Genomic DNA, 22,280 nt, shown 5'->3' on the forward strand with positions numbered 1-22,280 from the left:
ATGTAAATATGTATTTACATATACAGATATAAACATATACATACATACATATATACAGAAATATATATATACATACACATATACATACATATATAAATATGTATTTACATATTCAGATAAACACATTATATATATATATATATATATATATATACATACATATATACAGAAATACATATATATATATTCAGTATACATACACATTTACATATTTATACATATATATACACCGCTGCATTAAAAAATCTTCAGAATAAAAGTGCTTGACTATAAATTGCAAGGATTAATTTTAATATATTTTTGTTAATCTTCTTTTTTCTTTTTCAGCGTACACTAGTCGACGTCGTGCAAATAAATACTGTTTTATATATATCTATATATATGTATACATATATCATATATATATATATATATGAAGGTATATATGTATACAATTATATATATAAAATAGTTATTAATTAATACTAATTATTATAATGTATATATCAAACAATATTATATTATATTATATATATTATCATACAATATTATATTATATATATTACATTACATTTTATATTATATGTACAATGAATAACAAAATATTGGACAATTAGTCATCCCCAACATGTATTGGTCAACCAAGAAAAAGACAAATCATGCACTGTAATGCAATTAAACACCTTTAAATGTCGTCATGTTCCATCAAAAAGTAGATTTTTTTTTTACTGAATTTAGAGAGTAAGTGGACTGTGCAAAATCTTAGTTCTGAAATCCCAAAGAGGAATGTGTTGGGAGTAATTGACCATTTTTATGCAACGTATGCAAGTTTTCTTTCAGCTCCACGGAGCTCATTTGGAGCATCTTTTGGAAAAAAACACAACTTTTATGCAAAGGTGTAACTATTACTGAAACTTGGGGGAATGAGTGTACATAGACTATTTATTACCATTTTTATGTTGTTTTTGGGGTGGGCGTCGCCATGTATACTGACAACAGTTGAGAATCCCTGCTCTTTAGTGTTCTAATTCCAAGATGCCTACTGTGCATTTATCAACACGGATGATTGTTTCGTGAAGACAGTCGTGCGTGATGTGAAAGTTCACCTGAAATGAGCCCAGGATGAGGTCAAACACCATCCTCAGCTGTGGGTGGATGTCGTCAGGTATGAAGGCAAAAATGATGTAATTGATCCCAAAGAGCGGTATCAAGAGCAGCGTGGATTTAGCCAGTCTCCTGGTTGGAGGAAGGGATCAGAAGAAGAGATGATTTGTCAAAAAAAGTACCTCTAAGGCAGGGGTGTCCAAACTACAGCCCGCAGGCCAAATTTGCTCAATAAACAATCTGACCAGGAGAGGTATATCCATATCATATATAAATATCCAGTTGACTGATTAAAGCCATTTTGCTGCCATCTGGTGGCCAACAAAAGTAACTATGACTTGTAATGCATTTTTAAGCCAACTGAAGTACATCATTCACTTATATAACCCAATCCAAACAACCTTCCCTAGTCATAGTGGGAAAAACCCCAAAAACAACCAGTACAAAAATTCAACAAACATGCTGATTGAACTTTGTGGCTATTATAAAAAAAAAAGTCAAATCAACATAAAAAAACAGTCAAAATGACGCCCGTTTAAATGCATTAGAAGGGATGATGGGAAAAATGCAAAACACTCTTTCCACACTTATCCGTGTTTGGCGCATTTTAGCTGCTTGATGTATCTGATTAATTAAATAACCTTAAGGAGGTCACGGAAATAAACAAGGTAAGACTTGAACTTTCACAGGCTCTTAATAACCTATTATAATAATATGTACTTATATAACAAGTACAAGCCAAAAATGTCAAAACTATGACACCTGTGAAGTGGAAACCATTTCAGATGACTACCTCTTGAAGCTCATGGAGAGAATGCCAAGAGTGTGCAAAGCAGTAATCAGAGCAAAGGGTGGCTATTTTGAAGAAACTAGAATATAAAACATGTTTTCAGTTATTTCAAATGTTTTTGTTAAGTACATAACTCCACATGTGTTCATTCATAGCTTTGATGCCTTCAGTGACAATCTACAATGTAAATAGTCATGAAAATAAAGAAAACAAATTGAATGAATGAGAAAGTGTGTCCAAACTTTAGGCCTGTACTATATATATATATATATATATATATATATATATATATATATATATATATATAGTCGAGGTTTCTGTGGTTTATCCGTTATACAGTGCTCAATACCGGGGTAGAGCGGAATATACGTTAGGTCAGGAAAAAAACACAGAGGCTATATCATCCCTACAAGCGTGTTTCACAGGTTTCCCTGCTCGTCATATATATATATATATATATATATATATATATATATATATATATATATATATATATATATATATATATATATATACACATACATATATATATATATATATATATATATATATATATATATATATATATATATATATATATATATATATATATATACACATACATATATATATATATATATATATATATATATATATATATATATATATATATACTCAGTGGCCTAGTGGTTAGAGTGTCCGCCCTGAGATCGGTAGGTTGTGAGTTCAAACCCCGGCCGAGTCATACCAAAGACTATAAAAATGGGACCCATTACCTCCCTGCTTGGCACTCAGCATCAAGGGTTGGAATTGGGGGTTAAATCACCAAAAATGATTCCCGGGCGCAGCACCGCTCCTGCCCACTGCTCCCCTCACCTCCCAGGGGGTGAACAAGGGGATGGGTCAAATGCAGAGGACAAATTTCACCACACCTAGTGTGTGTGTGACAATCATTGGGACTTTAACTTTAACTTTTATATAGTCGAGGTTTCTGTGGTTTATCCGTTATACAGTGCTCAATACGGGGGTAGAGCGGAATATACGTTAGGTCTGCCCTACAAGCCTGTTTCACAGGTTTACCTGCTCGTCCGGGGATTTTATTGATTTTTATACACACACATATATATATACAGTATATATATATATATACACAGGTAAAAGCCAGTAAATTAGAATATTTTGAAAAACTTGATTTATTTCAGTAATTGCATTCAAAAGGTGTAACTTGTACATTATATTTATTCATTGCACACAGACTGATGCATTCAAATGTTTATTTCATTTAATTTTGATGATTTGAAGTGGCAACAAATGAAAATCCAAAATTCCGTGTGTCACAAAATTAGAATATTACTTAAGGCTAATACAAAAAAGGGATTTTTAGAAATGTTGGCCAACTGAAAAGTATGAAAATGAAAAATATGAGCATGTACAATACTCAATACTTGGTTGGAGCTCCTTTTGCCTCAATTACTGCGTTAATGCGGCGTGGCATGGAGTCGATGAGTTTCTGGCACTGCTCAGGTGTTATGAGAGCCCAGGTTGCTCTGATAGTGGCCTTCAACTCTTCTGCGTTTTTGGGTCTGGCATTCTGCATCTTCCTTTTCACAATACCCCACAGATTTTCTATGGGGCTAAGGTCAGGGGAGTTGGCGGGCCAATTTAGAACAGAAATACCATAGTCCGTAAACCAGGCACGGGTAGATTTTGCGCTGTGTGCAGGCGCCAAGTCCTGTTGGAACTTGAAATCTCCATCTCCATAGAGCAGGTCAGCAGCAGGAAGCATGAAGTGCTCTAAAACTTGCTGGTAGACGGCTGCGTTGACCCTGGATCTCAGGAAACAGAGTGGACCGACACCAGCAGATGACATGGCACCCCAAACCATCACTGATGGTGGAAACTTTACACTAGACTTCAGGCAACGTGGATCCTGTGCCTCTCCTGTCTTCCTCCAGACTCTGGGACCTCGATTTCCAAAGGAAATGCAAAATTTGCTTTCGTCAGAAAATATGACTTTGGACCACTCAGCAGCAGTCCAGCTCTTTTTTTCCTTAGCCCAGGTGAGACGCTTTTCGCGCTGTTTCTTGGTCAACAGTGGCTTGACACGAGGTATGCGGCAGTTGAAACCCATTTCTTTCAAGCGTCTCTTGGTGGTGGATCTTGAAGCACTGACTCCAGCAGCTGTCCACTCCTTCTGAATCTCCCCCACATTTTTGAATGGGTTTTTTTTCACAATCTTGACCAGGGCGCGGTGATCCCTATCGCTTGTACACTTTTTCTGACCACAGTTTTTCCTTCCCTTTGCCTCTCCATTAATGTGTTTGGACACAGAGCTCTGAGAACAGCCAGCCTCTTCAGCAATAACCTTTTGTGTCTTTCCCTCCTTGTGCAATGTGTCGATGGTTGCCTTTTGGACAGCTGTCAAATCTGAAGTCTTCCCCATGTTTGTGTAGGCTTCAGAACTGGACTGAGAGACCATTTAAAGCCCTTTGCAGGTGTTTTGAGTTAATCAGCTGATTAGTTTGTGGCACCAGGTGTCTTCAAAATTTAACCCTTACACAATATTCTAATTTTGTGACACACGGAATTTTGGATTTTCATTTGTTGCCACTTCAAATCATCAAAATTAAATGAAATAAACATTTGAATGCATCAGTCTGTGTGCAATGAATACATATAATGTACAAGTTACACCTTTTGAATGCAATTACTGAAATAAATCAAGTTTTTCAAAATATTCTAATTTACTGGCTTTTACCTGTATATATATACATATACATACACGTTAGGTAAGGAAAAAACACAGAGGCTATATTATCCCTACAAGCCTGTTTCGCGGGTTTCCCCGATAATAAAATCAATAAAAATCAATAAAATCCCCGGGCGAGCAGGGAAACCTGCGAAACAGGCTTGTTGGGATGATATAGCCTCTGTGTTTTTTCCTGACCTAACGTATATTCCGCTCTACCCCGGTATTGAGCACTGTATAACGGATAAACCACAGAAACCTCGACTATATATATATATATATATATATATATATATATATATATATATATATATATATATATATATATATACTGTACGTGTATATATATATATATATATATATATATATATATATATATATATATATATATATATATATATATATATATATATATATATAGTCGAGGTTTCTGTGGTTTATTGGTCGTAACTATATATACTGTATGTATATATATATATATATATATATATATATATATATATATATATAGTTACAGCCAAATTTTTTAAGCCCAATGTGGCCCCCCCAGTCTAAAAGTTTGAAGAACCTTGCTCTAAGGAATTCGCAAATACGCCATCACAGCAATCAACGCAAATTCAGCATATCCCCGTGATTTTATCCAATCACAGCAACTGTACGGCAAATTTGACTTGTATCGTTACTCAGCCCCCATTTGGACGCAGATTTACTTCCTTGATAACAAAACAGGCGATGAAGACAACGCGCGCCGCAGAGTCATCACATTTGTCGGCAAACAGCACAGCGAAAGTCAGTTTCCTGAAAGTTGTGGTGAGTTGTTTTGTGCCAAACAAGCAAAAATGATCGCTCGGCCTGCTACTTTTTCCGACCTCAAAATGTGCCTGAGAAGACGACAACTGAAGCGGTCGCATCAGCGTCTGTTTTCTTAACCCAACTGTGCGACGGTATTTTGTGTCTCAAACAGGAGTTAACATTTTTCTTTAAAATGTAACTCATGCCGTTAATCACTAAAAAAATATCGCATTAATCGTATAAATATGCTGATTAATCACACAATTTATTTTGATGGTCCTCTACCTTAACTATGGATGGCTACCTGAAAGGTGGTTTTACAGTCAGTGGTAAAGTCAATGCGTCAAAACATACGTGATGTGCTTCCTGGACAATTCCACAACAAAATACTAAGATTTAAAAAAAAAAAAAATCATGTGCATTCAGTTAAAACAATTTAAAAATATTTCTGTATAATGTTCTGACAATAAAATTGCCCGTGTGTCCAAATATTGGGGTCTTTTTTAGAGTTACCGTATCCTCCGGAATATAAGGTGCAACTTTTTTCCTACGCTTTGAACCGTGCGGCTCTTAAAATTGCGGCTAATTAATTTATTTTTCTTCGCTAATGGCCATAATGTTTGGTATTGAACAAATATTTTTCATATTACACCAACAGAGACACTGAAAAGGCATGTTATTGTTTGTGCTAACATTTTTCTTTAAAATGTAACTCATGCCGTTAATCACAAAAAAAATATTGCATTAATCGTGTAAATATGCTGATTATCACACAGTTTATTTTGATGGTCCTCTACCTTAACTATGGATGGCTACCTGAAAGGTGGTTTGACGGTCAGTGGTAAAGTCAATGCGTCAAAACGTACGTGATGTGCTTCCTGGACAATTTCACAACAAAATACTTAGATTAAAAATAAAATAAAAATCATGTGCATTCAGTTAAAACAATTTAACAATTTTTCTGTATGATGTTCTGACAATAAAATTGCCCTTGTGTCCAAATATTGGGGTCTTCTTTAGAGTTACCGTATCCTCCGGACTATAAGATGCAACTTTTTTCCTACGCTTTGAACCCTGCGGCTCTTAAAACGGTGCGGCTAATTAATGGATTTTTCTTCGCTAACGGCCATAATGTTTGGTATTGAACAAATATTTTTCATATTACACCAACGGAGGCACTGAAAAGGCATGTTATTGTTTGTGCTAACATTTTTCTTTAAAATGTAACTCATGCAATTTCACAACAAAATACTAAGATTTAAAAAAATCAAAAAATCATGTGCATTCAGTTAAAACAATTAAAAAATATTTCTGTATAATGTTCTGACAATAAAATTGCCCTTGTGTCCAAATATTGGGGTCTTTTTTAGTGTTACCGTATCTTCCGGACTATAAGCTGCAACTTTTTTCCGACGCTTTGAAACTCTTAAAATGGTGCAGCTAATTCATTTATTTTTCTTCGCTAAAGGCCATAATGTTTGGTATTAAACAAATATTTTTCATATTACACCAACAGAGACACTGAAAAGGCATGTTATTGTTTGTGCTAAAATTTTTTACATTTTTCTTTGAAATGTAACTCATGCCGTTAATCACAAAAACAAATATCGCATTAATCGTATATATATATGCTGATTAATCACACTTTTTTTTTTTGATGGTCGGTCAAAAGGAGGGAATTTTCAAATTGACTGTGTCGGTTTTAAAAGTGCTCCCCCTCTGGTCAACATATGAAATAACAAGTGTGTGTAAAAATTTGAAGGGCTCCCCCTCTGGTCAACATATGTAATTACAAGTGTGTGTAAGAAATTGAAATGCGCCCCCTTTGGCCAAAATTGATTTAAAACAATAAATAAATATGTATACAGGGACATACTGTAATAACTTGAAGTAAATAATGAAGATTAAAAAACAATTAAACAAAAAATTCAAAAAAACAAAACAAAACTAAAAGCTTACCTTTTTTATATTTGCAAAAGTATGTTTATATTATTAATGTTGTAAATACAAATCTTTATATATCTAGAAAGGGTGGTCCTCAAAAGGTAGGCATTTTTCGGAAGTCTCAAGAAGGTAAGTAATACAAGAATGTATGTGTGTGTGTGTGTGTGTGTGTGTGTGTGTGTATAAGTGTAATGTGATGAAAAGGTACAGTGAGGACTATACAACTGTCAGAATAAATGTATCTAAGTTATCGTTATAGCTGTCTTTGATCCTACCAAGAAGAAGACTTGTAAAAATCCACTGTGTAGGATGGGAAGCAACATGAAGGTGTTCTGTTTCTTTGACATATTGTAATCAACAGAAAGATATTGTCTTGACCCGAGATCTACAAAGCGGAGAGGAAGCAGGGCCTGACTCCCCTTCGGGAACCTTTTCTTTGAACTGTTCTGTGACCGAGTGCAATGGCTGTTTACGACCTTTTCTTTGAACCGACCTTTTCTTGGAACTGACCTTTTCTTTGAACTGTGTTGTAATCAAAGGTGATGGCTGTTTAAGACCCCCCCTCCCTTAGAAACATCTGTTGCCATGTAATCAGGGAAAGTCCAAGTAAAAGAGGAGGCGTACAATCTTTCGTCAGAGCGTGGTGACACTGTACAAGGGTACAGGTGTACGCGTTTCTCCTCATTGAGCTTAATTTAATTCTGTCTCTGTTTAACTCCTTGCTTCTTGTCTTGTTTAATAGATGCCATCAGTGTTTGAACCTGACAACAACCGTACAAAAATCCTATTGCAAAATGATATAAGAGCTGAATTCAGGAGGAACAAATAAACAACATAAAACAATGATATGATGTTAACATATTATCATGGAGTACAAACATAATTGGAATAATAAAAGTGTGCCCTAGTTGACGCTTGACTTGCATTAAAAAACTTACGAGTACTGATTCGATTCCTTCCTTCCAATGTCGGGGCAATTCATCTTCTGCCGTAAAATCCTGATGATGCACATGAAGAGAATAAAGTTGACCTGCAGAGAGAGTGGTAAAATGGAATATGAACTGTACAAATAATTGCATTGTTTAGAGCGCCGCGGCAAGAGTCACTCACAAGTATGGTTACTAAAATGGGCGTTTTGATGATCCACCAGAGCTTGTCGTCAATGATATCCCAGCACCTGCCAGAAGAAACATCATATTCAGTCACTAAGGTATTGCTTATCATGCCAATATTAGTAATAATAACTAGAACATTTTGATGGGCCTGCTATCTGTGCCCTGGATCTCTGTCCGGGGGTTGCCGGAAGCCGCCGTACTTATTAGATGGTGCCGAGTGTCTGAATCCGTGAGTTTTAGGTGTAACTGTACAAAAAGAACTCTTAAAGAACTCTCTGGTAACATAAAAATGCTAAAACTTAGCATGTGTGCTAAAGATATATGATAACAGTCAACATGTTTCATATACCTAGTTATATGACTCAAAGGGGTATGGCTCCGATGGCCAAAAAAACAAACTTTGGACGTCAAAACTTTTTAGCCAGGGTTTAAGTAGACAACTGTACGAACACAATGAGACGTTAAGCACCGAGCTACAAGAAAGAATAGCTGAGCTACAAGAGGAGGTAATCTTGTCTTTTTGGCGTTTGTCGCAGATTAATCGTCCATTAAAATGAGTGTACCTATTCAATTGGCCCATTTTTTTGATTGATATGTGAATAGTGTCGCCATGGTAACACGAAATGTTCCCAATTCAAAGTACCGCCGTATGCGGGACTGAGACTTTTCCGACGGTATAACATATGTGGGGGTTCATTGGCCGGTTCGTCTCATATTAAGTGTAAGAGAAACGTGCGGAGGAATAATAAAGTTTGAAGTATGAGCAATAATAATATGGGCTGCTTGCATTGCCACAGAACTTTCCTCCAGAAGCTCTTATCTTTGTCCATGTGATGTCAGATGAAACAAAAATTAAGCTGTTTGGCCAAAATACCCAGCAATATGTTTGGAGGAGAAAAGGTGAGGCCTTTAATCCCAGGAAAACCATCCGTACCGTCAAGCATGGTGGTTGTAGTATTATGCTCTGGGCCTGTTTTGCTGCCAATGGAACTGGTGCTTTACAGAGAGTAAATGGGAATGTATTATGGGTCTACCGAAAATGTGAGCAAATGTATTGAGTTGGAGGCAATAAACAGGCGAGAGGATGAAGTACGTCTCTTTACTGTAGACTTCAGAACAGACTCACACACTTGACGTCAGGTGCGCAACACCACGTAAATCGTTGGCCAACCAAAAAGTAACCCCAGTACACTATAGCCAACATTCACCAGGAGATGGCAACAGACAAACATAGATCACTCCATTACATTCCTCCCCTTTTAGAATTGTAGAAGTTACTCAAAAGAAATAAACAACCCAACCAAAAAATGCAGCAGCTCAATTCTTTTTTTTTTTTTTTAGTACTGAACTCTTAACCCTCATTTGTAAACAATAACATGCTTATTATACAAACAGTATTTGTACATCTTTAACACAGATTTTTATACTGTCTTCAGAGATTAAGTTTTTTTGGTGGTACTCGAAACCTTTCTGGGTACCTGCGGATCACTGGTGGGGTTTTTGTTGTGGGTGATCTGGGTTCTGATGATGGCAACTCAGCAGCCCTTGAATCTGGTTCAATGATGAGACTAGTTTGTGTCTGACTCACTGATGGTCCTGGTGATGGAACTGAAACAGCACTGTCCAGTTGTACTGATGGCACATTTTCTGTAACTGGTGGAGACTAGATAACTGGCAGTCTCTCCATGTTTTCTCGCCATGGTAACATGTGATCCACATGTACTGTGCGCTGTCTCTGTCCCTCTTGACAGATACATAGATTGATATATATATATATATATATATATATATATATATATATATATATATATATATATATATATATATATATATATATATATATATATATATATATATATATATAAAATGATTTCTTATATATATATATATATATATATATATATATACATATATATAAGAAAATACTTCACTTTCAGTGAATTCTAGCTATATATATATATATATATATATATATATATATATATATATATATATACATATATATATATATATATATATATATATATATACTGTATATATATATATGAAATATTTGACTTGGTGAATTCTAGCTGTAAATATACTCCTCCCCTCTTAGCCACGCCCCCAACCACACCTCCCGAAATCGGAGGTCTCAAGGTTGGCAAGTATGGCAAATGTGCTGGGTCAAAAGTATACATACAGCAATGTTAATATTTGCTTACATGTCCTTTGGCAAGTTTCACTAAAATAAGGCGCTTTTGGTAGCCATCCACAAGCTTCTGCTTGAATTTTTTACCACTCCTCTGGACAAAATTGGTGCAGTTCAACTAAATATGTTGCTTTTCTGACATGGACTTGTTTCTTTGGGACTTTGGGAAGGCCATTCTAAAACCATGTGACATCACATGGACAAAGATAAGACCTTCTGGAGGAAAGTTCTGTGGTCAGATGAAACAAAAATTTAGCTGTTTGGCCACAAAACCCAGCAATATGTTTGGCGGAGAAAAGTTGAGGCCTTTAATCCCATGAACACCATTCCTACCGTTAGCATTGTGGTGGTAGTATTATGCTCTGGGCCTGTTTTGCCGCCAATGGAACTGGTGCATTACTGAGAGTAAATGGGACAATGAAAAAGGAGGATTACCTCCAAATTCTTCAGTACAAGCTAAAATCATCAGCCCGGAGGTTGGGTCTTGGGCGCAGTTGGGTGTTCCAACAGGACAATGACCCCAAACACACGTCAAAAGTGGTAAAGGAATGGCTAAATCAGGCTTAAGAATGAAGGTTTTAGAATGGCCTTCTCAAAGTCCTGCCTTAAAGGTGTGGACAATGCTGAAGAAACAAGTCCATGTCAGAAAACCAACACATTTAGCTGAACTGCACCAATTTTGTCAAGAGGAGTGGTCAAAAATTCAAGCAGAAGCTTGTGGATGGCTACCAAAAGCGCCTTATTGCAGTGAAACTTGCCAAGGGACATGTAAGCAAATATTAACATTGCTGTATGTATACTTTTGACCCAGCAGAAATCCAGCCGCTGTTGCTTAGGAGGTGAAGTGTGTCTCTCTTTACTGGCTTCGTCGAAGCATGTTGCTTTTGTAGCTGTTTCAGCAGATTTGTATTGCTAGGATAGGATCTTTGATCCAAGACACAACTTACATTTAACTAAAATTTTCTTTTCTTTGTGGTCGACAAAAGAAAAGTAGTGAGAATAACTCCATGTTAAGAAACTCTGCTTCGGGCTTCGCCATGTCTTGTTAGTAAACACAGACACGCCCCTTCCCACACACACACACACACAGAGCGCGCGGCGCGCCTCTTCCTTGTCACCTCTTCCGCAGCGCTCCAATAAATAACACTCAGATCTTCTCAGTTTCTAGCCGATACTACATAAAAAATAACGTAAAATAACGCAGTAACGCATCATGTAGTAACGGTAACTGAGTTACTGAATATAAAAAAAAACGCATTAGATTACTATTTACCGCCAAAAGTAACATCGTTACAGTAACGCGTTAGTCCCAACACTGATGCCAAGAGACATGTAAGCAAATATTAACATTGCTGTATGTATACTTTTGACCCAGCAGAAATCCAGCCGCTGTTGCTTAGGAGGTGAAGTGTGTCTCTCTTTACTGGCTTCGTCGAAGCATGTTGCTTTTGTAGCTGTTTCAGCAGATTTGTATTGCAAGGATAGGATCTTTGATCCAAGACACAATTTACATTTAACTAAAATGTTCTTTTCTTTGTGGTCGACAAAAGAAAAGTAGTGAGAATAACTCCATGTTAAGAAACTCTGCTTCGGGCTTCGCCATGTCTTGCTAGTAAACACAGACACGCCCCTTCCCACACACACACACAGAGCGCGCGGCGCGCCTCTTCCTTGTCACCTCTTCCGCAGCGCTGCAATAAATAACACTCAGATCTTCTCAGTTTCTAGCCGATACTACATAAAAAATTACGTAAAATAACGCAGTAACGCATCATGTAGTAACGGTAACTGAGTTACTGAATATAAAAAAAAACGCTTTAGATTACTATTTACCGCCAAAAGTAACAGCGTTACAGTAACGCGTTAGTCCCAACACAGGTGCCAAAAGACATGTAAGCAAATATTAACATTGCTGTATGTATACTTTTGACCCAGCAGAAATCCAGCCGCTGTTGCTTAGGAGGTGAAGTGTGTCTCTCTTTACTGGCTTCGTCGAAGCATGTTGCTTTTGTAGCTGTTTCAGCAGATTTGTATTGCTAGGATAGTATCTTTGATCCAAGACACAACTTACATTTAACTAAAATGTTCTTTTCTTTGTGGTCGACAAAAGAAAAGTAGTGAGAATAACTCCATGTTAAGAAACTCTGCTTCGGGCTTCGCCATGTCTTGTTAGTAAACAAAGACACGCCCCTTCCCACCCACCCACACCCACACACACACACACACACACACACACACACACACACACACACACACACACACACACACACACACACACAGAGCACGCGGCGCGCCTCTTCCTTGTCACCTCTTCCGCAGCGCTCCAATAAATAACACTCAGATCTTCTCAGTTTCTAGCCGATACTACATAAAAAATAACGTAAAATAACGCAGTAACGCATCATGTAGTAACGGTAACTGAGTTACTGAATGTAAAAAATAACGCATTAGATTACTATTTACCGCCAAAAGTAACGCCGTTACAGTAACGCGTTAGTCCCAACACTGGTGCTAAGGGACATGTAAGCAAATATTAACATTGCTGTATGTATACTTTTGACCCAGCACATTTTCAGTAGACCCATAATAAATTCATAAAAGAAGGAAACTTCATGAATGTTTTTTATGACCAACAAGTATGTGCTCCAATCACTCTATCACAAAAAAATAAGAGTTGTAGAAATGATTGGAAAGTCAAGACATTATGTTCTTTACAAGTGTATGTAAACTTTTGACCACGACTGTATAAAATAATATTAATAATAAACAAAGCCATTCCAATAGAACTGTGAATCCAAAATGTTTTTACACCCTCTAAAATCTTAAGGGCGTTTATGTCCTGTTTAGCTTTGAAGATGATTAAACCAGACTTAAAAAATACTTTTGCGAGTTACTGTTCATTATGTATGTATGTATGTATGTATTATGTATCCCACCACTAACAGTCGGAAGGATTTTTATCAGTAAAAAGATGCGCTCCAGCGTTCAGATGGACTCATTCTGATACCACCCGCCGCACAAACAGTGACATGCAACACAATTCAAAAGAAGATTATTCTCACCCAAAATCATTTACATAAGCCTTTGTGATCGCCCATGCTGATATAAAGATGGTTGGAGCGCCTGTGAATGACAAACATGAAGATAATAATAACCACCGCATACCCAAAGGAGTTTGACATGCTTTGCGAAGACGGAATGAAATCTCGCCCTTTGGATACGCTTAAACATGTTGGCAGACTTGCCACATCACTTGTCCTCAACATTCTACACACAATACCCCGTTCGCTTTTTACGGTGAATTCCTGGCAACCACAGCTCCTGGTATTTCACCTTAATTAGCGCAGATTTTTTTTTTTTTTTTTTTTTACATTGTTGACAGGTGTGTGCCTTTCCAAATCACGTCCAACCAACTGAATCTACCACAGGTGGACTCCAAGGAACCTCTTAAAGGATGATCAGTTGAAACAGGATCTCACTTTTGAGCTGTGAGTACTATCGTATTTTCCGGACCATAGGGCGCACCGGAGTATAAGGCGCACTGCCGATGAATGGTCTATTTTTTAATCTTTTTTCATATATTAGGCACACCGGATTATAAGGCGCATTAAAGGAGTCATATTATTATTATTTTTTTCTAAATGGGAAACACTTCCTCGTGCCAGAAAAATTGTATCCAAGTTATCACAAAACTTTGTGTTTCAATGAGTTCCCGGCGAGCAGACAAAAGCTGTCTTTGATCCAACCAATCAAAAGGCTTGTAAAACTCCACTGTGTAGGATGGGAAGCAACATGAAGGTGTTCTGTTTCTTTCATGTATTGTAATCAACAGAAAGATCTACAAAGTGAAGAGGAAGCAGGACCAGACTCCCATCCAGGCACCGCTTCTTTGAACTGTTTTACGACCTTTTCTTTGAACGGTAACCAAAGACGATGGCCGTTTACGACCCCCGTCCCTTAAAAACAGCTGTTGCCATGTAATCAGGGAAAGTCCAAATAAAAAGAGGAGGCGTACAATCTTTCGCCAGAGCGTGATGGAGACTGTACAAGAGTACAGCCCAGACGTGCTCCCCTCAATTGAGCCAAATTGAATTCTGTCTCTGTTTAATTCCTTGCTTCTCGTCTGTTTAATAGATGTCATCAGTGTTTGAATCTGACACCTTGTGGTCTACATCAGTGTTTTTCAACCTTTTTTGAGCCAAGGCACATTTTTAGCGTTGAAAAAATCCGGAGGCACACGACCAGCAGAAATCATTAAAAAACAAAACTCAGTTGACAGTAAAAAGTCGTTGTTGCAATTGTTGGATATGACTTTAAAGCATAACCAAGCATGCATAACTATAGCTCTTGTCTCAAAGTAGGTGTACTATCACGACCTGTCACATCACGCCCTGACTTATTTGGAGTTTTTTGCTGTTTTCCTGTGTGTAGTGTTTTACTTCTTGTCTTGCACTCCTATTTTGGTGGCTTTTTCTCTTTTTTTGGTATTTTCCTGTAGCAGTTTCACGTCTTCCTTTGAGCGATATTTCCCGCATCTACTTTGTTTTAGCAATCAAGAATATTTCAGTTGTTTTTATCCTTCTTTGTGGGGACATTGTTGATTGTCATGTCATGTTCAGATGTACTTTGTGGACGCCGTCTTTGCTCCAAAGTAAGTCTTTGCTGTCGTCCAGCATTCTGTTTTTGTTTACTTTGCAGCGAGTTCAGTTTTAGTTTCGTTCCGCATAGCTTCCCTAAGCTTCAATGCCTTTTCTTAGGGGCACTCACTTTTTGTTTATTTTTGGTTTAAGCATTACACACTTTTTTACCTGCACCCTGCCTCCCGCTGTTTCCGACATCTACAAAGCAATTAGCTATCTGCTGCCACCTACTGATATGGAAGAGTATTACACGGTTACTCTGCCGAGCTCTAGACAGCACCGACACTCAACAACAACACATCATTTGCAGATTATAAATACTGGTTTGCAAAAAATATTTTTAACCGAAATAGGTGAAATTAGATCATCTCCCACGGCACACCAGACTGTATCTCACGGCACACCAGTGTGCCGCGGCACAGTGGTTGAAAAACACTGGTCTACATAACATGTAATGGTGGCTCTTTGGTCAAAATGTTGCATAGATGATGTTTTACAGACCATCTTCAAGCTGCTTTCTGACAGTCGCTTCCGGAAGCGCCGTTTTTGTGGGCGGTCTTATTTACGTGGCTTACGTGGCGCTAACTGTTTTAATGACATTCAGACTTTACTTAAATCAATAACGGAGCAGCATCCCTTCATCCGGAAACAACAACACCGGAAATGTGTCCCGTGAAAAACCGTCCAACCTAACTAAAGTTCCTTGGGTGAATAATGTAAACTCACCACACAGGTATGTTTTAGCGCTTTCATGGTGAGTTTACTGACAGATATAAGTAAGAACTTTACACTACTTTATATTACACTACTTTACCCACCTGCTCCCAGTGCCACCCACACTGCTTTAAATGTAACTTAGATACTGGGTTTCACTATGTAAAAGTGCTTTGAGTCACTAGAGAAAAGCGCTATATAAATATAATACACTTTAAAATAAACCAAAAAAACAAGAATCACGAATCGAATGTTATTCGATTTTTTTTTGCGCACCTACAGCGGTTCTTAACCTTTTTGACCTCGAGGCCCAACTTTTCCACTACAGAGGGGCCCCGGGGCACGCTCAAATATTAACACTGAATTAGTCATCTCACTCTTGATTTTAATTATATTCAATAATTATATTTAAACTACCTACAGTCCAACAGGATACACCTTGTCAAATGTGAAAGCACGTGTTACTCACAAATATATGTATCAAGGCTTAGGTCAGGCTGATCCCAAAATAAATACTAACAAAAAATACTGCATAAAAACAGATAAAAAATACATACATTTTTGCATACAATTACACGGTTTTAAAATAAATCCCTTTTAATTAATTTTATAATAATAATATATACATGTTGGTAATAATAATAATAATAATAATATATATATACTTGGGGGCGGTATAGCTCGTTTGGTAGAGTGGCCGTGCCAGCAACTAGAGGGTTCCAGGTTCGATCCCCGCTTCCGCCATCCTCGTCACTGCCGTTGTGTCCTTGGGCAGGACACTTTACCCGCCTGCTCCCAGTGCCACCCACACTGCTTTAAATGTAACTTAGATATTGGGTTTCACTTTGAGTCAGTAGAGAAAAGCGCCATATAAATATAATTCACTTTACTATATTTTCAATGGAACATATAAAATGTTGGTGTTGTTTACCTGAGACATAGGGCCATCACAGTGCAGTCTACACCTACTCAGTGGCCTAGTGGTTAGAGTGTCCGCCCTGAGATCGGTAGGTTGTGAGTTCAATCCCCGGCCGAGTCATACCAAAGACTATAAAAATGGGAGCCATTACCTCCCTGCTTGGCACTCAGCATCAAGGTTTGGAATTGGGGGTTAAATCACCAAAAATGATTCCCGGGCGCGGCCATCGCTGCTGCTCACTGCTCACCTCCCAGGGGGTGATCAAGGGTGATGAGTCAAATGCAGAGGATAATTTCGCCACACTTCGTGTGTGTGTGTGACAATCATTGGTACTTTAACTTTAACTTTACACGTATCTCTTATGTTTGACTGCCATCTACTGGTCACACTTACACTTACACCATGTACCAAATAAAATAGCTTTGAGGTCGGTAAGGGAAACCAGAATTAAGTACATTAGGCGCACCGTCGAGTTTTGAAGAAAAAAAAGGATTTCAAGTGCGCCTTATAGTCCGGAAAATACGGTACATATATTTCTTGTTCAAATTGTCATTGTGGGGTATTTTGTGTGGGGTTTTGAGGACAAAAATGAATGTATCACATTTTGGAATAAGGCTGTAACGTAACATGTGAAAAAAGTACATCAAATGGAGCTGAACAACAAATCAAAGTGAAAAGCATCAGCTGCCAATGAGAAAGCCCACATTTATTCCTCGCATCCCAACTGCATTTAATGAGTATTCATGATTGTTATGTCTGCTATGCTCGTGTAAGTTAAATGGTTTGTTATCAACAGCGAGGATCGGCCCACAGGTAGCTCGTCCATATGGACGCTAGACGGGAACGCGTTCTCCCTTTTAATCAACTAAATGAATTCTCCGTGTTTTGACGGGAAAGCAATCGGTACAGTATGTGCATGACCTTAGAGACTAAGTATGCCGTGACGCGGCCGCGTGCACCTTACCCCAGCCAATCAGGATGTACCACCAGAAGTACTTCCTCTCGGAGAAGAAGGAGACCGCTAAGAGAGCGTGGAGGTACAGGCCTTCCACCAGCAGCCAGAAGTGACTGGCCATGATGCCGTACTGAAAGAAGACAACTACCGCCTTGCAGCCCACCTTAAAATGACAGACACATACAGTCCTGGTCAAAAGTTTACATACACTTGTAGAGAACATAATGTCATGGCTAATAATATAAATACAGTCTATTATGCAGCATTATTCACATGTGAATAACATAAATACAATCTATTATACAGCATTATTCACATGTGAATAATATAAGTACAGTCTATTATACAGCATTATTCACATGTGAATAATATAAATACAGTCTATTATACAGCATTATTCACATGTGAATAACAAATACAGTCTATTATACAGCATTATTCACATGTGAATAACAAATACAATCTATTATACAGCATTATTCACATGTGAATAATATAAATACAATATATTATACAGCATTATTCACATGTGAATAACAAAATACAGTCTATTATACAGCATTATTTACATGTGAATTAATATAAATACAGTCTATTATACAGCATTATTCACATGTGAATAACATATATACAGTCTATTATACAGCATTATTCACATATGAATAACATAAATACAGTCTATTATACAGCATTATTCACATGTGAATAACAAATACAGTCTATTATACAGCATTATTCACATGTGAATAACATATGTGCAGTCTATTATACAGCATTATTCACATGTGAATAATATAAATACAGTCTATTATACAGCATCATTCACATGTGAATAATATAAATACAGTCTATTGTACAGCATTATTCACATGTGAATAACATATATACAGTCTATTATACAGCATTATTCACATGTGAATAATATAAATAGTCTATTATACAGCATTATTCACATGTGAATAATATAAATACAGTCTATTATACAGCATTATTCACATGTGAATAATATAAATACAGTCTATTATACAGCATCATTCACATGTGAATAATATAAATACAGTCTATTATACAGCATTATTCACATGTGAATAATATAAATACAGTCTATTATACCGCATTATTCACATATGAATAATATAAATACAGTCTATTATACAGCATTATTCACATGTGAATAATATAAATACAATCTATTATACAGCATTATTCACATGTGAATAATATAAATACAGTCTATTATACAGCATTATTCACATGTGAATAATATAAATACAGTCTATTATACAGCATCATTTACATGTGAATAACATAAATACAGTCTATTATACGGCATTATTCACATATGAATAATCTAAATACAGTCTACTATACAGCATTATTAACATGTGAATAACATATATACAGTCTATTATACAGCAATATTCACATGTGAATAATATAAATACCGTCTATTATACAGCATCATTCACATGTGAATAATATAAATACTGTCTATTATAAAGCATTATTCACATGTGAATAATATAAATACAGTCTATTATACAGCATTATTCACATGTGAATATAAATACAGTCCATTATACAGCATTATTCACATGTGAATATAAATACAGTCCATTATACAGCATTATTCACATGTGAATAACATATATACAGTCTATTATACAGCATTATTCACATGTGAATAATATAAATACCGTCTATTATACAGCATTATTCACATGTGAATAATATAAATACAGTCTATTATACAGCATCATTCACAAGTGAATAACATATATACAGTCTATTATACAACATTATTCACATGTGAATAATATACAGTCTATTATACAGCATCATTCACATGTGAATAATATAAACACTGTCTATTATAAAGCATTATTCACATGTGAATAATATAAATACAGTCTATTATACAGCATTATTCACATGTGAATATAAATACAGTCCATTATACAGCATTATTCACATGTGAATTAATATAAATACAGTCTATTATACAGCATTATTCACATGTGAATAACATATATACAGTCTATTATACAGCATTATTCACATATGAATAATATAGTCTATTATTCAGCATTATTCACATGTAAATAACATATATACAGTATATTATACAGCATTATTCACATTTGAATAATATAAATACAGTCTATTATACAGCATTATTCACATGTAAATAATATAAATACAGTCTATTATACAGCATTATTCACATGTGAATAATATAAAGTCTATTATACAGCATTATTTACATGTGAATAACATAAATACAGTCTATGATACAGCATTATTCACATGTGAATAACATAAATACAGTCTATTATACAGCATTATTCACATGTGAATAACATACATAGTCTATTATACAGCATTATTCTCACGTGAATAATGTAAATACAGTCTATTATACAGCATTATTCACACGTGAATAATGTAAATACAGTCTATTATACGGCATTATTCACATGTGAATAATATAAATACAGTCTATTATACAGCATTATTCACATGTGAATAATATAAATACAGTCTATTATACAGCATTATTCACATGTGAATAATATAAATACAGTCTATTATACAGCATTATTCACATGTGAATAATATAAATACAGTCTATTATACAGCATTATTCATATGTGAATAATATAAATACCGGTACAGTCTATTATACAGCATTATTCACATGTGAATAATATAAATACAGTCTATTATACAGCATTATTCACATGTGAATAATATAAATACAGTCTATCATACAGCATCATTCCCATGTGAATAATATAAATACAGTCTATTATACAGCATTATTCACATGTGAATAATATAAATACAGTCTATTATACAGCATTATTAACATGTGAATAATATAAATACAGTCTATTATACAGCATTATTCACATGTGAATAATATAAATACAGTCTATTATACAGCATTATTCACATGTGAATAATATTATCAATCAATCAATCAAAACCAATGTGCTCTTGTCTTGCATAGTGATTGTGAAGAGTATAAATGTGTATACAATTCTGGGAAGCCACCATTTGAAATGACTCGGCGGGCCGATTTTGGCTTGCGGGCTCACCTTTGGGCACCCCTGATCTAGACACCGAGGCCAACATGCAACCAAGCAGCATTTCCCCCCCCCCCCCCCCCCCACTGCAAATAAATCACATTAATAATTATGGCTTTTTTTTTTGTTTACACCGAATGCACTTCCTGACATAACACTGGCCGGGAATCAAACCTTTGCCCTTTGTCAGGCGTGTAACATAACACCATCAGGATATGTAACCCAACTTCTTGCATGAATTCATAATTTCATACATGCCCTAACCTCCTATTATCTCACTTTGAATTTCCTGTAGTTACATTAGTACTTTTTGTTGAATATGTTGGTGACTACTTGTTAGTTTTAGTAGAATGTCAACAAATGGAACAGCTGTGTTTGGGTCACTCTTCTGTGCATATGTAACAAGTCATTCAGGATAGCAGAGAAGGTGATTTATAACCTGCTAATCTCGGTCTTTTTAAACTTTTTGACCTCGGGGTCCAACCTCTCCACTACAGAGGGGCCCCTGGGCCCACTCAAATATTAGAACTGAATTAGAAATCCTACTCTTGATTTTAATCACATTCAATAATTATATCTAACCTACTTACAGTTTAACATGATAAACATTGTCAAATGATATAAAAGGGATGTGTTCATCACAAACAATATTACTGAGGCTTAGGTCAGGCTGACTAAAAAGATAAATACTAAACAAATACATTTAAAAAAAATTCACATACAACGTGCTAAAATATATATATATATATTCAAACTTGATCAAAATCAATATTAAGAATGTGTTTCTTAAAGAAACTAAACTCAAACTTAAGTGCAAATGAAAATACAGCTTCACCACTTTAGTTATAATTTTTGCGCTTGTCAGGAACACAGCATCGGCCCACGCGTGCACGAAGACTTCCCCAGCGGGCTCGAGGCATGAAAACAATGTTGAGAACTTGTTGAATTAGGTTCTGACGTGGAGCAACTCATACCTAACGTTGAAACAACATGCTTTTTGACGACGTTTATTCAATGTCAGGTTGTGGCGTTGATTTAACCATTGAAATTTGGTCATTTTCTAACCAATACAACACAAATACAACGTTGAAACAACATGCTTTTTGACTACGTTTATTCAATGTCAGTTTGTGACGTTGATTTGACCATTGAATTTTGGTCATTTCCCAACCAATATTCTACAACGCACTTACTGTCACGTGGGGGTCGCAGCTAGCTGCGGGGTTGTTCTTCCAACGCAAAATAGACGGCTCCGGACAACAGCGTGAAGGTAGGCTAGGATTTATTAATATAAATCACGCACTACCGCGAACATAAACA

The 22,280-nt window shown here is 36.2% G+C and overlaps 1 protein-coding gene across 1 annotated transcript in view; it reads right to left on the minus strand.

Annotated features, from left to right (window-relative positions):
- The window catches only part of LOC133581529 (vasoactive intestinal polypeptide receptor-like), a 133,308-nt gene that overhangs the window by 11,653 nt on the left and 99,375 nt on the right, over positions 1–22,280 (minus strand). Inside the window, exons 7-11 of the mRNA XM_061935550.1 lie at positions 17,881–18,034; positions 13,706–13,766; positions 8,448–8,514; positions 8,276–8,367; positions 1,086–1,215 (exon numbers count right to left, since the gene is read on the minus strand). Of these exons, the coding sequence (XP_061791534.1) occupies positions 1,086–1,215; positions 8,276–8,367; positions 8,448–8,514; positions 13,706–13,766; positions 17,881–18,034 (504 nt within the window). The remainder of the gene's footprint in view (positions 1–1,085; positions 1,216–8,275; positions 8,368–8,447; positions 8,515–13,705; positions 13,767–17,880; positions 18,035–22,280) is intronic.

Source organism: Nerophis lumbriciformis, linkage group LG03 (genome assembly GCF_033978685.3).
Source record: "Nerophis lumbriciformis linkage group LG03, RoL_Nlum_v2.1, whole genome shotgun sequence".
Classification (NCBI taxonomy): Eukaryota; Metazoa; Chordata; class Actinopteri; order Syngnathiformes; family Syngnathidae; genus Nerophis; species Nerophis lumbriciformis.